Source organism: Bacillus rossius, chromosome 5, assembly GCF_032445375.1.
Source record: "Bacillus rossius redtenbacheri isolate Brsri chromosome 5, Brsri_v3, whole genome shotgun sequence".
Lineage (NCBI taxonomy): Eukaryota > Metazoa > Arthropoda > Insecta > Phasmatodea > Bacillidae > Bacillus > Bacillus rossius.
This window is the reverse complement of record NC_086333.1, coordinates 65,007,285-65,031,699: the sequence shown is the minus strand read 5'-3', so window position 1 is coordinate 65,031,699 and position 24,415 is coordinate 65,007,285. Positions and strand designations below refer to the sequence as shown.

The window sequence follows — 24,415 nt, the reverse complement described above, 5'->3', positions numbered from 1 at the left end:
TTTACGGCAAATTCCTTTTAATTCGAACTTTGGGATTATCCGGTCAGAGTCCTGCCCCATCTAGTTTGGTTTAGCGGAATTCTTTGCTTATATTTGAAGGTTTGAATCTTATTTTTTGGTAGTTCTTTTGCTTATGGATGCATAATTTTCTGAAAATGGTTGTCTTAGACATTCTTTAAGATTACGTGGCCCAAGTGGCTGTTCTCTTATGTGTTAAATGTTGATTGCTGATTGCTATCCATATTATTTGAAAAAGAAATTAGGTTTTCTTAATCTGCAGTTCCTGAAATTTCACAAGCATACTGGTATTGCAGAATGTAGATTGATATTCAAAAGAGTTATAGAAATAAATATAGTTTAAAAAACTAAAGAAACATGCTTTTAAAGATTATCAAACTAAAAAGTAAAAAATAATTTTAAAATTAAATTTATGACAATAGTATATAAGCAATACTAGTATAAATGAGAAAAAAGCTTGAGGCGCTTTGTGCCATATTTTTTGAATATTAAGCGCCCCATGCTTTTTTCTCATTTATACTAGTATTGCTTATATACTATTGTCATAAATTTAATTTTAAAATTATTTTTTACTTTTTAGTTTGATAATCTTTAAAAGCATGTTTCTTTAGTTTTTTAAACTATATTTATTTTTAACTTTTTAGTTTGATATTCTTTAAAAGCATGTTTTTTAGTTTTTTAAACTATATTTATTTTTAACTTTTTAGTTTGATATTCTTTAAAAGCATGTTTTTTTTAGTTTTTTAAACTATATTTATGTATAATTATCATAGGGAAATGAGTTACCGACACTACCTATTACCATCTGAGATAACTATTTGGAGTTGCAACGTCACAAAGAAATGGTAAAGTCTCTACGAATCATTTGCAGTTAGATGTATGGATATAATATTAGAATTTACCGGGGAAAAAAAAAACATTTTTTTTTTCGGCGTGGCCGGGAGTAGAACCCACGATCGCTGAATCCGAAAGCTGAAGTCACAGAAGTCGCGCGCCTTAGACCACTCGGCTAACGAACGTAATGAAATGTGTGGGACATTTTACAGTGATGAGTCACTCACTCTTAGTCGAAAGAGTTACAGACGGACAGACAAACATACAGGTGAAGCTAATATAAAGCATGTAAAAATAACCACTAATTACTTACTGGTTTTCAAAAAAAATTTGAAACTTATCTTGAAATCTAGAAAAAATTTTTATCGTTTTTCTGTTGCGATGGAGAAATCTCGTAGGTTTGTGCTGTAATCTAGCCTCGCACTAATTACGTGCTGATAAAAAAAAGTGTGTGCTTGTTTCGCAGCTCGATGGAACCACATAGAAGACCTCGATTCTTTCTTTGTGCGAACGTACCACTACCACCAGAAACATGGATTTGCATGCATGATGGTTCAGGAATGCTTGGAATTGCTGCAGTTCATCAGTGTTGTGGTGTTCTCGTCATTTTTGCTTCATTGCGTTGATTATGGGATACTCTTCGGGTAAGTCGGAGTGTACTTTATTTGAATGAAAATTTAACTTGAGGATTGCTTGGAATGATTTTTTTTTAAATAATTCTGGTAGTATTGAGCATCTGTGGGGGTGTTATATGTAGTAGCCACCGCTACACTCGGGAGAAAATTTCTTCGTGTACAAACTAGGCGGTTGTCTAGGGACCTAACCCATGTAATCTTGAACTTGTAATTAAATATTAATGTGTTGAAAAAATATAGCTGGTATTTGTCTGTTTAATTTTTAAGTCTGCTTGTCTGTGTTCTTAAGTCAAATAAGTTAAATAAATTAAAAAAAATATAAATGTGTGAGTCTTTCAGTACTTGCCAGTGATGTGTAAAATCTAACCTCTGTAACAAGCAAATTCATGTGTTCTCATGATGCAAATAAACTTAAAATACGAAAAACGGGACACAAAATTTAAAATAAAATTCTTAAAAATAATTTTGAGCATGATAAATATTTAGAAATTGTGTTTTCAATTTTATTTATGGACGCGAATCTCGCACAGTTTCGCACCTGCCGCTAGAATTTTGTGCCAGAGTAGCTACGTTGACTATAAAATCATTGGATTAGCAGTCCGAAATATTAAACTGTATAATGAAATGGCTCTGATAAAAGTGAAAAAGACTCTAAACTCTGACTCTGGACCTGTTTTCAAACAATGAATTTTATTAAAATACTGTCCGTCTTGTTAAAAAAAATCATCAAACCGTTAATACTATAACATTTCCCTGCAAATACTGCCTATAAAAAACTGTTAACCTTATTGAGTTGATTCAACATTAACAGATTTAACATTTACAAGTTCATCAAGACATTCTTCCATTCAACATGATGTCAAATAAATGTATCAATTTCTCGAGTCCTACAGTATGATGAATGCTGCACTATCTGTTGCTTTTGATGTTAACAGAGTATTATGTTAATTTGAATGCCAGCATTCTAACGTATTTTGTAAGTTGCTATTATTTCTTGTTATGACTATAAATAACAAAATAAAAGGGAGTGTGTACTTATACACACAATAGAAATTATACTGTTACTAGCTGCCCGACCCGGCTTCGCACGGCTATACTAATGGAAAAAAATAAAGCCACATCTCCCATTTACAGTAATGGTAAATAAAAAATCAGTGAAAATTTATTACAATGCTGTATAATGTACCGATGGTTTCCCGACTCGTGCACGCAACGTACAACTGATGTACCCGTACTTCGCTACGGCAGTCTACATGCAGATCACTCTTGCGCCGCTCATTATACATGCCCCTCCTTGAGGGTACGCCACTGCCGCGCGATGCCCGTTGCCATGGAGACGCAGAAGGCATGAACATGCAAAATCCTGTTCTCATGCAGACAAAGTACCCACTGTTGCCTGGTTTTAACATCCAATGGGATCTAATTTTCTGAAAATGTCATCCTACGTAACATAAGGAACATTACTGTGAAGTTTCAAGTCTGTAAAATATATATACTTGAAAAAAAAGGGCAATTTTTGATATTTAAAGTACTTGCAAAATTTCAACGGTGATGAGGACTGCACTAACAATGAAATAGCAGTTGCCATAGAGACGAATGAAGCATCAACAAAGCAACAGCCGTTGCCATGGTGATTTCCTACCAAAAACTGGAAATAAAAAAAAAATTTAGGGGTGGACTACCCCTAACATTTAGGGGGATGAAAAATAGATGTTGGCCGATTCTCATAGATACCGGATAAGCACAAAAAATTTCATCAAAATCGGTCAAGCCGTTTCGGAGGAGTATGGCAACGAAAACTGTGACACGAGAATTTTATATATAAGATTGCATTACTAAAATATTAACCTGAAACATTTAAAAAATACATATTTTAACACTAAGTGAATGTATCTAAAAAAAATTTTCTTTAACCGTAAATAGGTACTTCCTAAACCTAAACCTTAACTTACTGAGCTAATTCAACAGTTAAGATTTTACAGTAAAAATTTCATCACAAAATTCTTATATTTTTCATGGCATATATGTAGGCTAACAATTTTTTGTCTCCCTGCAGTATGATAAATGTTGTGCTATCTCTTCATTTTAATGTTAACTAAGAGTTGTAATGCCAGAATTATGTGTTTTTTTTTCAAATTGTAATTATTAAATTTATTGACTATAAATTATAACATAAAGTATTAAAGGATAGTTGTACTATTATAAAGTTTTAATTATTAATATCTATGCACAAAGTAATTTTTGCGATGTTCACAAAACCAATATATACGGATGAATCGTGCAGGTCTGCCATCTTTTCAAAGATTTCTGTGCCATCCGCCTCAGATGGCAGCACCGTGGTTACACATTTCCGCTGCATGTGACTCCCATTCCATTCACAAAATCACTCCCACCAAATGCCAAGATGTTACACATCAATAAAAGTGTATGTCTGGCCCTGTCTACATGTTATTCTTCCCTGAGGAGACATTGGGGGAGCTTAGAGGAGGCTTGGCCCTTTGTGGAGTCTTTTAACCGTTTGTTATATGACTGACCTGCATGCACCAAGCTTGTTCGGTGAACCAGATGGGTGAAGGAAGAGGGAACAGTGCTACAATCTAGATGGACGTGGACGATGCAGTGCTCAGAGGAATGCAAACATTATGGCTTTTGTTGTTTCTCTATTCCTGTTCTGGAATTCCTGACAGAAAGTTTTTGGCTTGGAGTAACAAGATGCAGTGTGAATTTATATTACTCAGATAGGAAAATATCATATCCAATGGTTCATTAGAAATTATTGTGTTGTTTAAAATTTATATTAAATTATAACAATGCAGATTGACAAGATTTAATTTTTATTAGAAGTAAGTTCACAGTAAAATATTGATCATAAATAGCCTACACTATTATTTTTAGTTCAGAATTAATGTGAGATTGAGAACTCATCCTTGGATTGTGGCTATCTCAATAATTTACTAAAGTGTTTCACAAAGGGTTTTGTCAGTTTTTTTGTAATTTTTTATTTTCAGGGATAAGGTTGTCAATGGAACCAACAAGATAACCCTGAGTGATGCAGTTCTGTCATCCCAAGAATGCATCACCAGTTTCGGTGGTTTCACGTGGATAGTCATTTTTGTAGCTGTGATATTTTGGTTTCTGAGAGCTGTCAAAGTAGTGTACCATCTCTTCCAATTCTGGGACATCAAGATATTTTTTAACACTGCCCTCAAAATTCATGATGTGAGTATACTTTTACATTTTAACAACAGTGCTCAGTATTTTATGCCCAAATATGATGTTGGTGCTAAATAAGGCAACCTCTGTTCATTGAACAATGCTATTAAATAGTAATATTATTAATATCATTATCACTTGGAGAAAGGCGCACATACGGAGCTAAACGCTTGTAGGAGTAGGATATGTATACACCTGTTCCCGGCTGCCACTTAGTTGTATTGGTTTAAAATTTAATTTTGCTGTAGTTTTTTTAACTCTATCCTGAAGGGCTAACTTACGTATATCCTATAGCTCTGATATTTGCTTGGTTTGTGAAAACCTTTTTATGGCAGACAATCTTTTATAAAACGTACAGGCTGGCAGCACTCTTCTCCATCTACAGTATGCATACAGACTTGATATATTAAAGAGTGAGTACTCTAATAAAGAGCGAGTCCTATAAGTGTGAAGCTTCTGGCCAAGAAGAGAAATCGTTCAATTTTTCTTGGCCGAAGTGGGAAAAAAATTACCAGAGAAAGACAACTCAAAGACCTTTAAAATTAAAATATCTTGGCAAGTTGGTCTCACCATTATGAAACCATCCACTGATAGTGCATCTTCTCAACAAGCAAAAACCACTCAGCAGCCGTTAAACAGGTTAGAAAGCAACATTGAGTCCATGATCAATATATTTGGTGAGAAATTTGACTCTTATTGAACCAAAGTAAAGACTTTAGTGAAGAATACACAGTGTTGCAGGTAATGTTTAGGAGTGTGTAATCTTCGGGGGAGCAAGTCATACAATGGTGACCGTTATTTAAAAACTGTCTCCCAAATTCTTTAATGAAACAAACATATAGTCTGGTCACGGGAAACAAGTTTATCCAGTATAAATTATGGTAACCAGCAAGTGGCAAATGCCAGCATTATGGACATGCTGTGAGGCAGCCTTTGCCTGCAGACAAAGCACACGAACAGCAGGTGTTGTCACAGTCAGCTGCTAATGCCGATTGATTCTTTTGAGTGTGCCATCACATGAAGAAACTATTTGGAGAATCTGGGTCAGCGAATTCGAAGGTCACTTACAGTTATTAGTTAGATAGGTAATTAGATATGTAAAATACGTATAATAAAACTGTTTCAGTTGTAAAATGTAAATATAGATCCAACAGAGCCACAGCATAGTGTTAGGTATGAATTCATAGAGAAAATTTCAAATTTTGTTTTATAAATAAGCCATATCTCACTGGCAAGGGAACTGTTGATTGAAAAAGCTTCCAGAAGTTTTAAGCAGCCTTAAGCTGGAGTCTTACGACACGGCACGACAGACCCGACAAACCATCGTACCACATTTCAGCTTAGTAGCATAGGGTCACAATACCACGACAACATTAACACGGCAATTTCTGATTTGGCTGTCTGCAAATATATCCAAGCCAAATCCTACTAATATTATAAACGCGAAAGTTTGTAAGTATTGATGGATGGATGTTTGTTACTCTTTCACGTAAAAACTACTGAATAGATTTGAATGAAATTTGGCCTACAGCTAGCTTATAACCTGGATTAACACATAGACCCCATATTGATATGAAATTCCATCCCTAAGGGAGTGAAAAAGTGATAATTTCATTTTATAACAGAAAAATTCATAGGTCATAGACATACAAATAGTGAGTGAGTGTCATTTCTCTATGTCTGACACACAATCATACTCATAGTAAGGTCTGGCAAATTAATAATTTTCTCCTTGGTGAGACCAGTCCGCTTAGTGAAGCTCGCAGCGGCTAGCAAAATAAAGGCGCTAATAACAGTTTTGTTCTTAACTTCGTCAATAGATAGAGTTGCCTTGAATTTTAAACGCACCATCGTTTGAGGCGTTTGTCATGTCTTTAATTTTCGTTTGTTTGTGCCGTATGCGTTCCTATACTATTCATCCGATTGCGATGAAATTTTGGTGATTTGTTATGCACATGCCCATGAAGGTTAATGAGACGGTATAGCTATTTTTCAATAGTTGGAGCACGAATCGTGTCAAAAAATGTGTTTTTTCATTTTATATAGCGGCACTTTGTCTGTTTTTGTTGTATAAGTGTGCACGCATGACACAATTTATTTAAATATAAAAGAAAGACAGAGATAGAGTTATATATATATATATATACACACACACACACACACACACATATATATATATATATATCAGTGGCGTCTCGTCAGGGCAAGCAAGGCAAGCAGTGCTTGCCCAGGCAGTTTCCAGACATTATATTTTTAAAATAAATATTTTATTCAGAATAGTATTTTACTTTGGCTCGTGCCGTTAGGTGTATGTATTTTTTACACTATCTTCTTGGGACCCAGTACTGTGCGCTGTGCGCTATAAGAAAAGAACTCGTTGACACACAAAACATGCTGTTTTAGAAGCGTTGCTAGGTTTAGAAGCACCTGTAGGACCGCTTTCAGCAGGAAGGCTGCCGCAGTAGTTTCCTTTCGGGAGGGGGGGTGGCATGGTACAAAGGTTCAGGGAGGGGATTGGCTGTAAAAACACGTGGTAGAAGCTACGAAGGTAGCGCTTTCTTGCCGAACTGAAGCGAACATGGCCGAAGCAGACGGTGGAATTCTTCCGCCGACTGCTTCGGCTATGTCAGCCACAGTTCGGCAGGGCAGGTGGCGAGGTCGCTTTTCAGTCGGCGGTCGTCTCTCGGGGCGCGCGCATCTCTCTCGTGGGCTGTTGGCTGGCAGTGCGTGGGGTATTTGTGGGCGTACGCGTCCCGCGGGTGGCGGATACGGGATCCCAGCTCGAGAGTTGCAATCTCGCTGGGGTGGTTGTGAATAACCAATAGCAGTACGCGGACCAATGGCCGGCCTGTGGAGTCGTTATTACGGCTATCGGGGTGAAAGGTAGCCTGAATGCAGCTCAGCGCGTGGCAGAAAGCAGTTCCGTCGGCGAAGGCACCGCAGGGGAGCTCGATGTGCCCTAGATACGAAGTGTAGACGAACTGTGGGCTGGAAATTGCGGAGCTGTGAACTGCCGCGCGCGCAACGGAACTGAACAGCATCGTAACTCTGAAGGAAGAGATGGCGGCGCCTTTAAGTTGGGGCCCTGTTGGAGCCAGTGGTAGCCTGGGCGGCACGACCTTCAACCGTCCCGGGATTTTGGAGGACAAGAGGGTCCGACTCGCAAGATACTTAATTCGCCTGAACGACTTACCCCCACCCTGGCTTGAAAGGTAGTTGGCTGTTGACTGGAAGAAGGAAGATGAAGATGGCGCAATGTCAGGCTGCCTTTCGCCCCGTACGCACGCAGTTCGAGCCGGTTTGCTGGCTCGTCTGCCCACATCTGGTTTAACTGTGGCTGCCTGAGCAGCTGGGCTGGGCTGACGAGTGAAGTCGCCCGCCCCTGGGGGCGCATGCGCACCTGGTTAATAATAACCCAGGAGTACCCAACATTTAAATGCGGGCCGCAAGGCCCAAGCACCCAACTCCAGCATGGTTGATTTTTCAGCCCCTCCAACTCTTCTTACCTGGACCCTTCTTCCCTCTTGTCCAGTAGTTACCTGCTTGCTTAATGCATGTTAATTGATCCCCGCATGACCCGGCCCAGGGTTTTCCCTGTGTCTATGCAGGTTTTACCTGGGTCACATTAGCTAGCTTTTAAGCTGGGCGACCAATGAGGCGTCAGTCATGGTAACAATCGCAGCCATGGCTGGCCAGTAAACCCCAATAGCACACGATGCACGCGCCCTTGTCCCGCATGGTTAAAAACCCGCATGGAAGAGTGTATAGGCCTGAGACACACTTAGGTCCTCCCCTAACCTGGACCCTCCCCTTACAAACTTAGAATAATTTAGGAAAGGGAAAAAATCGTAACATTTCAGGAATGATTGACGTGCCAGTTTCTTGGTACACGTACCAGTTAACAGAGTTTCTGATCACGTATGAAGATAATTTCTTTTATGTTGGTACGAAAAATACCAAGATTTAATTTTTACTATTCTAGTACATTTTTATGAGGTTCTTCTCTTTATTTTAAGTACTTACTTTGCCATGTGTTGTCTGTTTATATATTTTGTACCAGATATCGATGATACTTAGTATATAAGTAATGTAGAGTAGGTATTTTACTATCAGAATAATGTAAATCAAACATTATTTTTTAAAAATAATTTATTTAAAAAAAAAGGACAATTTTTCTACCTGTGGAATAGTCAATGTTCAGTTAAGAAAACTACTTAAATAGCACCATTTTGTACCTTGAAATCCATATTTTCCCGGGGGATGTCCCCCGGACACCCCCCCCCCCATCCTCCCCCCATCATGTTTTGATGTGAACGGAGTTGTTGCTTCCCCTCATGTAAACCTCACGCCTCGCCACTGATATATATATAGTGTGATAGAGACGGAGAGATAAGTTGAGATAGAGCGAGGTATAGAGAATGAAATGTGTTAGATAAAGTTATATATATCAATAGATGTATAGAGCTATATATAGACATATATAGAAGATATAGAGATAGTGAAAGTATATATGTTGATATAAAGAGATAAATAGAGAGAGATACATAGATGTATATAGATGTAGATAGAGATAAATATATATAGAGAGATGGATAGATGATTTGTATATGTGGAACTACTTCAAACATATTACAAAACAAAACTGAATGAGGCATTGCAATGCAGGCCGAGCATTAGCTAGATAATGGAATCTTTTCAATATTAATAATCTCTTATTTTTCAGCTTTTTTCTATATTGTTTTATAAAGTATAAATTACATACAGACCAGGTAAATAACTATAAACTGGCAGAACAACGTCTTCGGGATCTGAAAGTGATATAAATTAATTTTCACACCTGACATTCAAATTAAGAAGACAATTACTAACTATACCCTGTGTTATGCCCGGGCAATGCCGGGTATTGCAGCTAGTCATTCATAAAGTGCAGTACAAAATTTGCTAAAAACAGAGTAGAAGAGAAAAAAAAAAGATGCTATCTCCGCCCATGCTTTTTTTTTTTTTTGGCTGAATTCTGTAGTCCTTCAACCCAATGTCGTACAGAATACCACGAGCCTGAACTTTATCAATTAAAAGTTCTTCGCTGAACTCGTCCATTATAAAATTAAATCTTCACCAATCTACAATAACAATATTGACCATAAACACGATAATATCTATTTATGAAGTAGCTTGGCTTCTGGGTTGTAGCCGCGTCCAAGGTGAATATATCACAGACGTATCGGTTGACATTGCACTCGCCATCATCAGGGTAGAAATACCTACTGTGTTTACTTATAATATAAACACACTTAAAATAAAATAAAAAATTTCTGTTTTTATTGTCCTTTACATGTTTTTGTCATTATTCTGTGTTATTGTTGTGGTATATCCTGTGTTATGTTTATACTTTTTTTTTCCTGTATATATTGATTGTATTAATTGCCTGCCTTTTAAAGGCTTTTTATTTTTGGGCAGGCACTAAAATTCCAAATTAATAAAATAAATAATGAAAAAATATTATATTATTATTGCTGGCTCATTTTTGAGGTATAAAAATTTCACAACTGTAAGATAAAAAAAAATTTTTTTAACAGCTCTTTACATGCTTGCATTTTATTTTATTTTATTTTATTTTATCAGCAATTTCTATTATGTGTTTACATCCAGCAGTGTATCGAATATCAGTCCCAATAATCAGTGTTATCCTTTCCCTCATCACAATGTAACCAAAATAGTGAGGTTAGAAAAAAATTGCTATCCAGCCTAGAAACATTGAACTTTGGAGTTATCATCAGATAAAGGTTTCTAATAGCTGAAGACTAGCTTTGAAAAATATTCTAATCACTTTTTACTACAAAAGAACAAATCCAATTTTTTTGCCAGCCTAAAAATAAATAAATTATAAACTATTAGAACTATCACTATAAATGGAAGCATGAAAACAGAAAAAAATTAGTGATTTGTCAGTTTCTTCAATAGCGTAACAAAAAATTTAAATTGTGTGTCATAAAACACTAAAAATTAATGTTAAATAAAGATCTGCTTAATTGTTTTTTTTTTTAGAAGTGAAACTTCTTTACAGCTGGTAGTTAAGTCGATGCATAGAGCATAAAGAAAAGAACGATGCTCATGAGTGGGGGATGGGTTAATTGGGGAGGGGGAGTAACAATTAAAGTAGTGTGTCTGATAACTATGGTATAAGAGACACTGTAGGCTTCATCAACATGATTGTTACATTTGTTACAATTGTTCAGTTTTATCATTCAAGTAATCAGGACTGTCAAGATGGTTGAGCTTCAAGATTTTTTTTTTAATGCTTGCTGCTTGGGCTTATCTTGATTGGATGAACATACCAAGTCTATTGCTTCTAAGTTATTCAACACATGCAAATCACTTTTACAGTTATGCCCTTGGTAATGTTTATAGTCATTAGATACTTTTTTTTTGATAGGGGGTCCAAAAAATTATTTGCCTCAGGTCCCGTAGTGTCTCTTGGTGGCTCTGCGAGTAATTATTGAATATTTTGTTTCATTCAAGTAAGTTATTGAAATATAAAGTTTCACTCACAATGGGAATGGAAACCACACACCCATTTTTTTCAATTTATACTCCTTTAGGCACGTTATGAAAAAAAAATTATGAGTGAATTTTTACAAAGTGCACGCTGCATGCAACAAGGGATGAAAAATGCTACATACAAATAAAAATTACATATGTGCTTTTAAATCATATATTTTAGTGATTAATATTGAATACTGGTCCATATAATTAATATTATTTATTTATTGGGAATATTATGGATGTAAATGGTGTTTATATAAAAATTTTCAAGTGTATTTATATCAGTGATGTTATGTTCCTGATTGTATAACGATGTCAGGTTGCTTATAAGCTTCGATTGTCGCTGGCAGGGAGTGTCTGTGGAAGGTTTGGTAGTCTCATGGCCATTTTCAGGGGAGTGTTTGTGAGGTTATGTTCCCATATGTATAATTTATTTACTTATGTATGATCAATTATTACACTATTATTTTATAAATAATTAAAATAAATAAATTAGAATTAACCTTGAGCATAATTAAATATAGATTTTCATAATTTATTATAAGCTGTTTCAATAATTTTACTAAGTTAAATAATTAATTTTATGCACTTGTACATGTTTATGTTATTTTTTTATTTTTATAGAATTTATACTTTACCAACCTATTTATAATATCACTTCAGTCCTTTTATTTTATTTCTATTAATTATTTGCATGTAAATTAAAAAAAATAGTTTTTTACTACACCAAGTAAGTAAGTACACTCGTCCATTTTTTTTCTTTCAAGATTATTTTGGTGCAGGGGCGTAGCCAGGGGGGGGGGGGGGTTAGGGGTTCAAACACCACCCCCCTCCCCTTAGCACCAAATCTTTAATAAATTTCTTATTCATCACGCAAACAAATTTCATATTAAAATTAATAAAATTTTTACCATTACAATATTTAAATTTAAGAACGGAAAACTGCTAAAATAGCACTATTTTACACTTTAAAAACCAAATTTTCCCAGGCCGCTTTAATACGGAGGGGGGCCATGCTTCTTAACACCCCCCATACAGAAATCCTGGCTACGCCACTGGTTTGGTGTACGGGATTGGAGGAATGTGGTGCACCTCACTCATCCTGATGTTTCCAGAACGACCTTGACAACCTGACGTGGCACGAGGTGCAGCGACGCGTGCGCGACGTGCAGCGAGAGCAGCAGATGTGCATCCACAAGCGCGACCTGACGGAGCTGGACATCTACCACCGCATCCTGAGGTGCGCGCGCCTGACATTCAGGCCCAGCCTGGCCTCTGTGGCCAGCCGTCGCTGCCCGTGAACCGGGAGCGAAGGACCAGTGTCGGCACTGTGGTGTGCGTCCGGCTTGACTGGTGGAAGGTCTTCCATCCGGCAGGAAGTTAAACCTCGATTTGGTTCGTCGGTCTGTTCCGTCCCCGACGATGGGAGCAGATGTCGGTCCCCAAAATGTCGCAGCGGTTCAGTCTTATAGGAAGCCTACCGTTGTTCGCCTGTGCTGTCATCGAGTCACATCGCTGGGTTCTCCTGTGTGTCTCTGTGTAGTATCGTTTGGTTCGTCTGTGTTGTCGGAATTTGTTTTTATTGTTTTCATCTACTGTTATTTTTGTAACTTTGACACCTCGTCGTCACCAAATGACTGAAAGCAAGTAATGGTCTCTTTAACCCATTTGCATCTACAAGCGTACTAGTACGCAGCTGTTTTTCTGGCCGATAACACCATAGGCGTACTGGTACGCAAAATGGCTAATCTGCCCGAAAAACTTGAAAAAATCCCTTTAGAATGAAAATAACCCCTCAGAGTAGCTAGTATTGTTATAACAAAGGTATATTATCGTGAAACTTAAACTATTTTTAAAATTTTATTTCAAGAATAAAAAAATTAATGAAAATAGAAAATAACTTTAATAATAGTAATATATAAAAATGTTTATGGATTCCATGGTATATCTAACATTAAAGTGAGTGGATGCAAATGGGTTAACAACCTTATAGTAATTACAAACTACTTCTGATGAGAAAATTAGTTAATATAACTGTCTGTGCTGTGATATTTTCCTCACTAATTCCTTCTACGGAATTCTCTGTGCTGTCTACGCACTTAACTTCTGACATCAGCTGATTTTGGTTTGTTTTGCCATTTTTCTTTAAAAAATTTTTTTTTAAAATCAAACTTCTCCATTGCAAGAACCATTCAAAGAATGTAATTTGTTCGTTCGTTTTAACTACTTGTTAGACTTGACACTCTATTTTCATTTCTGAAATACTCCTGTTATTTCCAAATGTGATTTATGAGAAACAAATTTTCCATACTTTACTGGGCCAATGTGAGTGTTGTTGCTGAGCTTTTGACAGTGCATGAAATGCCTGAATATAAGTAAGCTCTGCCAAAATGATTCTAACATACATAGCAGTATAAAAAATTACAGTGTTTTAAGAATTGGGTTTGTGTGAAATATTCTTGAGGTATTTAACTGTCTCTATTTAAGGAGTACTGTAAAAAACTTTTATTTCTATTTGCCTGTTTTTTTTTCCAGGTAAGCATTGCATTTTAAAATTCCTTATACTCTTTGGGTGTGCTTGTGTTCATGAAAGTATGGCAGTATGTGTTGCGCCTGAATTCTTTCAAACTTTTACACAAAATTACACCAAAAAATTCAATTATATTTCTTATTCTTTGTAAAGTGTATTAAATAATCATACTGGGGGCCTTTCAAATTGTATGTTATCATACATTAGCAGTGCTTCATGTTAGCTTTAAATTATGTCACCTTGAGAAATACAACTACTAAATGTTTTTTCCTACTGTTTTATTAAATGTGTCATATATAATCTTACTAATGCAGTATATATGGTTGGGTAAGTTTCTTCTAAAGATTAATTTAATACTGTCATACAGGAACAAGTTATTCTTTACAGATTTCTTACTTAACTGCAACCCCAATTTTTTTAGTGAATGGTGTTAATGCTAATCTTTCCTGAGTTCAGTTTGCATAGAAGCATAGATGGTTTAATTAAAAGCCATTAGAATTTACACATTGTATTCCTTTATTCTGCTTGCCCTTTGGCCTCTATGTTTACGAGTTGTGACCCATAAGCCACCAACATGCAGTTAATTTTTTTTATTTTTTTATATCAAAGTTCCTCTCTGTAACAATTTGCTGTGGGGATGTGTTGCAGATTTAAGAACTACATGGTTGCGATGATAAACAAGAATTTGCTGCCTGCAAAATTGAACATCCCACTTTTGGGGGAGATTGTGTTCTTTACGAGAGGACTCAAATACAACCTGGAAATGCTTTTATTCTGTGAGTAGTGAGTACTTTTGCAATTATTCATCAGATAGTTTGTGCATGTATGTGTGATGCAGTGTTTTTTAACATATTTCAGTCCTCTGTAGGAATATAATTTTTTAGAATAAGTGCTCTTCTGAAAAAATAAATTCTGAAAATGGTACTTTTGAGTTCCTCTTATTATATTTGACGATTCTGTAAAAAGGCATTACAATATTTCAAGGAGATTACCGGTAGTTTATCGTCTTGAACTTTTTTTTTACGTTAGGTTAGGTTAGCTGTCTTAATACTGTTGAATCATTTGAACAGTTGATTAGGTTAGGTTAGTGTCATTTAAAATACAGTAAATTGGTTTGAATGGTGGATTAGGTTAGGAGCTAAAAAATCCTTAACTGAATTTTTCAGAATAATTACTTCTAAAAAATACTATTTTACTAAAAAAAAATATTTTATGGAAAAAATTCTATTCTATGAAATTACCCCTAGGAGACTTGTGTTCAGCGACATTGCTTGAACCATGTAAAGTTTTGAAGTTTTGATGTAAATTTTACAAATCCAAATTTTCCTATGAATTCATTTAATTGTGTTTCCCTCCAGTTTTTGCATTGTTTTACTGCTACATCAAGTTAATTCATCCTTGATGGCATTTTATAACTGAGTTTTGGCAACACATTTATATAAACACTCAGGGACGAAGGGTGTTCTTCAAAGTAGGGGATCCAATATTTAAAGTATCAGGAATTTTCACATTGGTAAATGGCTCTTTAATTTTTAGAGACATAACTTTATTTTTTTTAAACAATTATTCTTTTTCATCATAATTCAAAATGTCACTAATATGAATTTGCAAAACATTTATTTTTAAGTTATACAGGTAATTATGAAGTCCGTAAAACATTTCTTAAAATCGGTACAGCGAAATGGAAAAGAATAACGTAACAAATTATATACCGCGTGAAAGAACAACTCTCAAAGTTTTTTTTAATGTAGCGCCAAAAAGCTATTTTAAAAAACAGACAGGGCCGCTAGTGCATGTAGTTGCTGAAAATGGCTGCGAACCAGGCAGAGAAAGCCTTTTGTGTGCTTGAATACGCCCGTAGCGAATCGGTAGTGAGTGTCCAAAGAGCTTTCCGTGGCTGGTTTAACAAAACACCACCAGTTTACAATAGCATAATGAGGTGGTACAAGAAATTCGAGGAAGACGGCTGTTTGTGCGACGCAAAACAGTCGGGTCGGCCAGGCGTGTCACAACAGACAGTGGATTGTGTACGGGACGTGATGGTGCGGAGTCCCAAGAAGTCAACTTATCGGGCTAGTGCAGAATTAAACATCCCTCAGCCAACAGTGTGGAAAATTCTTCGTAAGCGATTAAGAGTGAAGCTGTACAAATTGCAGCTTCTGCAAGCCATCAGCCACGATGACAAATTGCTCCGACTGCAGTTCTGCACTGCCATGCAGAACAGTCTTGAAGACTATGACTTTGCAAGCAAATTAATCTTCAGTGACGAAGCCACTTTTCATCTCTCAGGAAGAGTCAGCCGACACAACATACGCATATGGGGGACAAAGAGTCCACATGCAACTCTCGAACACGTCCGAGATTCGCCAAAAGTTAACGTGTTCTGTGTCATGTCAAACAAGACAGTTTATGGCCCCTTCTTCTTCGCTGAGAGAACTGTCACTGGTATCACCTACCTCGACATGTTGCAATTGTGACTTATGCCACAACTTGAAGCTGATAGCAGGGACTTCATCTTCCAACAAGATGGTGCTCCACCTCATTACCACAATATGGTACGAGATTATCTGAATGAGACGTTGCCACATCGCTGGATGGGCCGTGGGGCGGCCGCTGACCAAATGCTACTCCCGTGGCCACCACGATCACCGGACTTGACACCTTGCGATTTTTTCTTGTGAGGATACATCAAGGATAGTGTTTATGTTATGTTCCAACTCTACCACAGAACCTTGACGAATCGAGACACCGCATCGTAGCAGCTGCTCTTACCATCACTCCTGATATTCTGGGTTGGGTATGGGCAGAATTGGACTATCAATTAGATGTGCGTCGTGTGACGCAAGGTGGACACATAGAACATTTATAATTATAACTAGTGAAAAAAAAAAACTTTAAAGGTTTTTCTTTCACATAGTACCTATATAATTTGTTACATAATTCTTAGCCATTTCAATGTACCAATTTTTTGAAATGTTTCACGGACTTTATAATTTTTCTGTATTTAAATTTTCTAATTTGATTGAATTTATACTTCCCTAACCGTATTTATAATATCACTCCAATCATTTTATTATTTTATTTATAATAATTATTTTAAGTTAGTTTTTTTTATTATGTCAAGTAAGTATAACTTCAAAAGCACGTTCATAAGTAGTGTTAGGAGTTTTCTGCACACCAAAGGCCAAAATTCTGCGATAGTGAAACACAAATTCTGCGATAAATAATGTAAAGTTCTGCAATTTATTAAAAACTAGCCGAACCCGCCCGCTTTGCTGGACGTGAAATAAGGTAACTGCATTGAAGGCAAATAATTAAGTAATGACTGTTATACGCAACACCCCATTAAAATTCGTATAGTAGTTTTGTAGAACACCGCGTACAAACAGACAGACAGAAAAAGAACTACTGTTTTACTATAGTAAGATAGATAGATTATTCTTACATGTTCGCATCCATGCAGTATATGAAAAATGAGCATGCATAGCCCTATACCTATAACTATACATAGCTGCTGCCCACGACTTTTTCCGCATGGAATTTTGTATTATCTTGCACCATTAAGAAATTTTAAACATTATAACATAACAGTTGATACAGTTGTAGTAGTTTTCTTATGTTCACAAATGATAATTTTTCTCACCTCTATTTCAGTCTTTGCAATGAAAATATGTTACTACCTAAATTTTGAGTAAAATGTTTCTACTTTCAAATTTAATGTCGGGAAGACACTTCATAAAATTTCTTTGTAAACCACATTTACTGTTTTCCCGTCTTGAGCTAGAATGTAAAGATTGTCTGCATTACTGACCCGCGAGCAAGCCACATACATCTGGCCGTAGGAAAAACAATCAGACCTTATGTCGACACCAGCTGCCTTAAGGCTCTGACCCTGAGACTTATTTATTGTCATCGCGAAACAAACTGCTATTGGAAACTGTGTGCGCTTGAACCCGAGCAGGAAGTTATTCGGGATGATCGGTATGCGTGGTATGGAAACAGTTTCACCTGAGCCACATCCAGTAAGAATCTCAGCTTCGATCATATTTCGTTGTAGAGCAGTTACTTTAAGTTGGGTTCCATTGCACAATTTTGGGGGAGTAAGGTTCCTCAGAAGCATTATTGGAACACCGACTTTGAGAACAATTTTTTGAACAGGAAGACCACTTGCAGTGACAGAACTCAAAAACTCAACTGGATAATTAGTGACGTCGTCCTGATTAAGGACGCTGTTAAACGATGTGTAAACCACTTCAGCCCCATTCAATGGTTTAAAATTTTTTCATTGATTGCAGCAGCTTGGTCATTTCTTGGAGTGAGTATGGCACGTTCACATAACCACGTATATTCCTGATGCTGTATGTTTAACAGATCCCCGAATACCGAATGTATGAGTTCGTCTCCCGAAGATACGACTCTGCCAAGTATTTCTGTAAGCGTCACCTGACAGTGTTGCTCAGGGAGGGCACCTGTGTCCTGTCCACAGCTTCAACTGCTTTTTTATTCGCCATCGTGCATTCATCCCAAACGATTAGAGAGCAATCTTGTAACACTTTTGTCATATCACAATTTCTTGTTATCGAACATGTTGGTGATTCATGAGTGTATTTATGAGAGCAGATTTTCATAAAATAAATCATTCAACAATTAAAGCTGTTTATTTAATTTAATTAAGCGGACGGGTTCACCCCAAGGAGAAAATTGACGTGGCGAGACCTTGTGGACATAGAGAAATGACACACACTCACTATTTATGTGTCTATGAAACATGATTTTTTTCTGCAACTTAAATTGTAATATACAAAAAGGGTATTGAAAATTGAAACAAATATGGCGACACTACAAACTGTCAGGATCTTTATTTTTTTCTTTTAGTTCCTTACAATAGCAAAACTTAATGGCTTCTTATAATGATTATATTGTATGTCATAAAATTAAGATTTCTTTTCTTTCCTTGAGCCAATTTTGATGAAATAAAGCTTATATTTCTTTCTCTGCTACGCTCAAGTTAACTTGAAAACCCCATTAAAATTTGTTTTGTAGTTTTGTAGAACACCGCGTACAAACAGACAGACAGAAAAAAAAAACTACTGTTTTATTATAGTATATAGATAGTTTATTACGTTTGAAACAGGTATATACAACCTAAATAAGTCTAACTAAAGGGAATTATATTATTATTATTTCTATACATGTGAAATTCCTACCTAATATAAAGCACTATACAAATTTTGAAATACAGCATTAATCATATTCTTGTGTTCAAAAGTTCAAACAACTGAGCATTTGTGAACTAACTATTTTTTATAAAGACTGGTATTGAAATGCAACATGTTGAGCATCTTAATAATTTCTGGTAACAGATTACATCTGTTGTCTGAAAGAATGTCCTTATAAAATGAAAAACTTCTTTCACAGTCAACACTGTGGGTAGGCATGCATAAATAAGCCCTTGCTATACCTGCCAGAACTGGACACCTGCCCTTTACGCTGTCCCAAAACTGGAATGGGTCTACATTTAAACAATCTTAGTCTTTTAAGATTACAATGTAAGTAGCAAACTCTACTTCATCACAAGATGCTAGAAGTGACAGTACACTAACATAATTGTTAAAATTGTGTGACAGCAGAATAGCTTTATTAGGAGAAAATATTCTCACATATTTCAAAAAATTCCAACCTTGTTGACCCTGTGCTGACTGATATTTAGCCAGTTTTTCCAACGAGCTAACAAAAACAATTTTGAATAGCTGTTTTACAGAAACTGAACTTTCAGCAGGCATTTCATTCAAGTAATGGGAGTGGTCTGTTTTCGACTGAAGTTCAAGGTAAGCCTTCAAATCTACTAGGGTGTCATACACTTCTGTTGCCTTGGGACTCTGACTTTTAAACTCTTGTCAGAAGTTGAACAAGTTTCTGACACATTTCAGCAATGAACTTCAAACAAGCTGATAGTTTCTTCTGGTTGACATAATTTTGCACAACATCAACAACATGTGACAAAGCATTAGATGGAACACTTGTATGTTGCAGTTCTTCCTCCAGAAATGACTTTTAGACTTCAAGTGTAATTTTATCGTGGTACATTACTGCCTGAAACCATGAGTTCCAACGAAGAATAACTGGAATAACAGGTGCTTTCACTTCCAGACCTCTATCTCTCAGGTAGTTCATGAACCTTGCTTTCCTGGCTGGTGCGTTACAAAATAACATTTTCATTGCACTCACAAATGCATAAACGTCTTTGAATGTCTTTCTCCAAACATCACGAACCAATGACATGATATGTGCAATACAAGTAATGTGGATGCAGTGAGGAAAACCTCCATTCAGTGTTTCTTTATATGCCTTCAGCATATAAGCTGCATTATCAGTAACAAACACTAAAACATTATTGTAGTCAATATTATAATTTTACACTGCTTTTATAATGCTTTCAGCCACAGTAAAACTATTGGTTTTTTCCAACATTATTGTATACACAAGAAATGGTTGAAGTTTACCTTCATGTCTCATGTGCATTCAAAGGTATGAAAATAATGTTCAAAACATACTGCATTTCAACATCAGTTGTTTCGTCAGTTACAATAGCTATTTGTTTCCCTTGCAATTCCGACATCAACTTCCCTTGGTATTCCGCATGCAAAGCAGGAAGGTGCTCTTTACGCAGCTGTGAGTGACTTGGAATAGAGCCACCATTTACAACATGCTTGTTCAAAAATGAACGAAACTCACTGTTGTCAAGTTTTGTCAGTGGTATGTTAGCACTGATGCATGCTTTCACGAGATCTTGGGACACAATTTTTCTTTCAGCAGAAAAACTTTCTTTTTTGAAGGAAGTACCAATAGTTGTTTGCTCGGAGGTAACCAATCATTGTTTGCAAATGTGAGGTGTGTTGCACCGACCTGGCTTTATGTTTTTGAGAATTTAAATTATCTTTAATCGTGGAGAGCCGTTTATGGTCCAATAACACATTGCAAATGGAGCAAAAAAGTTTACCACCATCACTGTGTAACACACCTGGAAATTCCTTAGCTCTATCTGCCACAGACTTGTTTCCCACATGCGATTTTCCCCCGCTGGCTTCTTGCAAAATCGGTGATTCTGCAACGATTCTGCGATTATGCGGGACTCTTGTAATTCTGCGAAATATTCCGCGATCGCGGAATCGCGGAAAACTCCTAACCCTATTCATAATTACAAACTTATGCTTTATTCTGGTTTCTGACTTAGAAAACCTTCTGCGGAGTTAGTTACACATGTTTTTTTTTCAGACAGCTGCTGTGTCTTGGCTGTTTTCAGGCGTGCCCAAGTATATTTGTAAAGTTGTCGTGTGTGTTACGTGAAAAGTTCTGAGTTTGCGTGTGGCCCATTGTGATGATCGCTGATAGCACGGCCAGCGTCGTGTGACGCCTGCATGTTTGTGTGCGGCGGCAGGGGGGCCGTGGGCGCTTTTCGAGAACAACTGGCACCTGCGCGAGGACTACAAGAAGGCGGGCCGGCGCCACGACCTCGCCCAGCAGCTCTCCAAGCACGTGCTGTGGGTGGGCATCGCGAACTTCCTGCTCTGCCCGCTCATCCTGCTCTGGCAGATACTCTACTCCTTCTTCAACTACGCTGAGGTGAGGGCGTGGACCACTCGGTCGTAAAGCCTCCTTTCCACGGCCGTCGGGGTGATTCTACCTAGAGACAACAAGTAATGGTTTTATTAAGGATGGTGGGTCAAATCCTCAAACACATGAATCTCTAGTATTTGAAAGATTCAAGATTCAGTGAAAACAAGCCCAAGACACAATAGGTATTGGAGGAAATGTAGTAAATTAAAAAAATTTCAAAACTGACAAAAATATTTTATTGTTCAGAAAAAAAATTTAAAAAAAAAATTATTGTTGCATGTTTAGTTAAAAATAAAATAATTTTCACTATGCTATAAAAACTGTATAGATTATGCATTACCAAATAGGAGTATAAATAATTTTTTACACTCTTATATGTTTATTCACATGTAACATTGCATAAATCCTGCTAATAATAACCACACTTTAGCCAAGACTGTGCTAGATTGCTTATGAGTTTCTTGCTAAGGGTTCATAATTATTTTATAATGTTTCATCTATTATGCATAGACTTTTAAAAGTTCCTTTATTTATGCTTAAAGGATATTAATTGTTGTTATTCATTTTGGTTAGGTTTTACGTAAAGATCAGTATATTTTTTTATTCCTTTATTACTATTTGTTGGTAGGTTAAATTAATGAGTGTATTAATTGTATTGTTATGTTTTTAAAGTTGCTGTACTTCAGAATTTTAGAAGGCAATATTTCAAAACCAAAAAGATGGAGGCATGACACTATGGCACCATTAATTATTTATTTTGTTTCCAATAATTGCGTTGTTGGTAAAACTATAGGTGCATGACTGCACAGCATTCAATTAGTAGAATGTTCGCTGGGCGTTATTTGGTCAGCCAATCAGGACAAACAGTCAGGTAATCAGTTTGAAATACACTTAAAAAAAATTGAACAAGTCTCAGTTAAATTTATAATCAAAACTAATTTTAAAAATTTGGAAGTTGTACATAACATGTTTGCAAGATAACCGTGTGGTGCAACAGCTTTTTTGAGTAGTGTACATCATTGCCACTCGGCTTATAATATAGAATACAATTTTATTACCGTGTTTTCTCGCATAATCGTCGCACATTTTATTCTAAAATCAGGTTTGAAAAGTAGGGGTGCGATGATTATGCGTAAAAAAAATTTTGTTAGGTAAAGTTATTCTTAAAAACAAAACCCGTTCATGGAAAGTATGTTTATTTAAAAAAAAGGTGGAGTATACAAGAGCACGCCAAACAATTTATATTAATAATTCATTAAACAAAAACCTTTCTTCAACTTCAAATAGAAAAACAAAATCTGTGACACGAATGTAAGTGACTTGAATCTGTGACGTGTTCTAATGCGTAACTACCACGAAAGAATGCGGGCTATCAAATGTTGTTATCTCGGCACTCGACAGAGAGTGCGCGTTGCATGCAATTGGCGAGATATCGATATTCGACTACGTGCGCGCGCTCTATACGGGAAGCAACATAACCAAATATGAATTATGCCAACTAGTGCTGGCTATATGTTTACCAGCGGTACACTGCGGCGACACAGACAATCAGTTAAAGAAAATAACGTTTAAAAAGTCTTTAAAAGATCATTTACACGTCAGACAACTTCGTATTTCCGTTAATTAAATAATTAAGTGGTAATGTCCGAATAAATATTAGATTTCTACTTTAAAATACATCGTTTTATACGGAAAAGATATAAGATACCTACACAAAGTGCTCGGCATCTGATAGCGGGACCAAAAAACATCATGCGACGTTTATGGGAGAAGTTTTTTTTATCCCAAATTTGATGGTCAAAAATATAGGTGCGATGATTATGCGATAAAAGGGGGTATTGGTTTTCTGGTTAAAGCTTATGTTTGTTTCAAGCTTCTGTGGATACTGAAAACGTAGTGTTGGTGTTTCTGCTAGATGATCAAGCGCGAGCCGGGCAGCCTTGGTTCGCGTCGGTGGTCCATCTATGGTCGGCTGTACCTCCGCCACTTCAATGAGCTGGAGCATGAGCTGAACGCCCGCCTCAACCGGGCGTACAGGCCGGCATCGCAGTACATGAACAGCTTCACGTCGCCCATCATGTCCGTCTTCGCCAAGTAGGTGGCCAGCTGTGACCGTCAGAACAACTGTTAAGCTGAACGTGCTTCCTAAAACGTACCGTACTTGGGCCGGTGAAGAAAATGCATCCTAAATTGTATTGGCTGACTAGAGGCAGGTGTCAAAACTGCACCCTGAAATGTACCATATTTACTTGACTAGAGGCATATGTCAAAACTGCTTCCTTAAACGTACTATTCTAGTCTGACTAGAGGTCGGTGTCAAAACTGCTGCCTTAAATGTACTATTCTAGTCTGACTAGAGGTCGGTGTCAAAACTGCATTCTAAATGTACTCTACTTGACTGACTAGAGGCTGGTTTCAGTACTGCATCTTAAAACATACTGTAGTACTTGCCTGACTAGAGGCCAATCTCAGTTTCAAGGTGAACCAAACATTTTGATAATCCTCCATCGAGAAAAAAAATATATTTTTTTTCTCCACATCAGAATGACTTTCACTCACTTTGAAGCTCATTTTTCTACATTCTTCACCATTATGCTTTCTTCTTGTAGACATTGTGTTGGCGTGTGGCTGCACAGTTGTTTAAGTACAATGTGCAACATTAGGTTTTTAATTACTATCATAAGAATTGGTTGTTTTGGAACTTGAGATGCATTTGTGCCACATTTTTCGTCAAGATCACCTATAACAGGTAGGTAATTGTACAACTTATAATTAATATTAGTACAGGAAAGCACCAGTACAACGAACTTCAGTTAAACGAACACTTCACTTAACCGAACTCATTGTTTGGTCCCGCCAAAAACGTATATAATAACCTTGAATTGTATTTCATCTTAACGAATTTTACGACGGTCCGTTTCTTCCTGAAACAAAAATATTCACTTGAACGAACAACCTTGAGGCAAATTTTGAAAAAAATTACCATCCAAAAACTTGGAATTTAATTTTAATTTTCTTATTCAAA

At 36.6% G+C, this 24,415-nt stretch overlaps 1 protein-coding gene across 4 annotated transcripts in view; it reads left to right on the top strand.

Moving 5' to 3' along the window:
* LOC134531908 (autophagy-related protein 9A) overlaps nucleotides 1-24,415 on the top strand; it is a 56,251-nt gene that overhangs the window by 7,215 nt on the left and 24,621 nt on the right. For all 4 annotated transcript variants that reach the window (XM_063367940.1, XM_063367941.1, XM_063367944.1 and 1 more), the window contains 6 exons: nucleotides 1,319-1,496; nucleotides 4,496-4,706; nucleotides 12,359-12,483; nucleotides 14,422-14,549; nucleotides 21,212-21,396; nucleotides 23,306-23,484. In XM_063367940.1, the coding sequence (XP_063224010.1) occupies nucleotides 1,319-1,496; nucleotides 4,496-4,706; nucleotides 12,359-12,483; nucleotides 14,422-14,549; nucleotides 21,212-21,396; nucleotides 23,306-23,484 (1,006 nt within the window). The remainder of the gene's footprint in view (nucleotides 1-1,318; nucleotides 1,497-4,495; nucleotides 4,707-12,358; nucleotides 12,484-14,421; nucleotides 14,550-21,211; nucleotides 21,397-23,305; nucleotides 23,485-24,415) is intronic.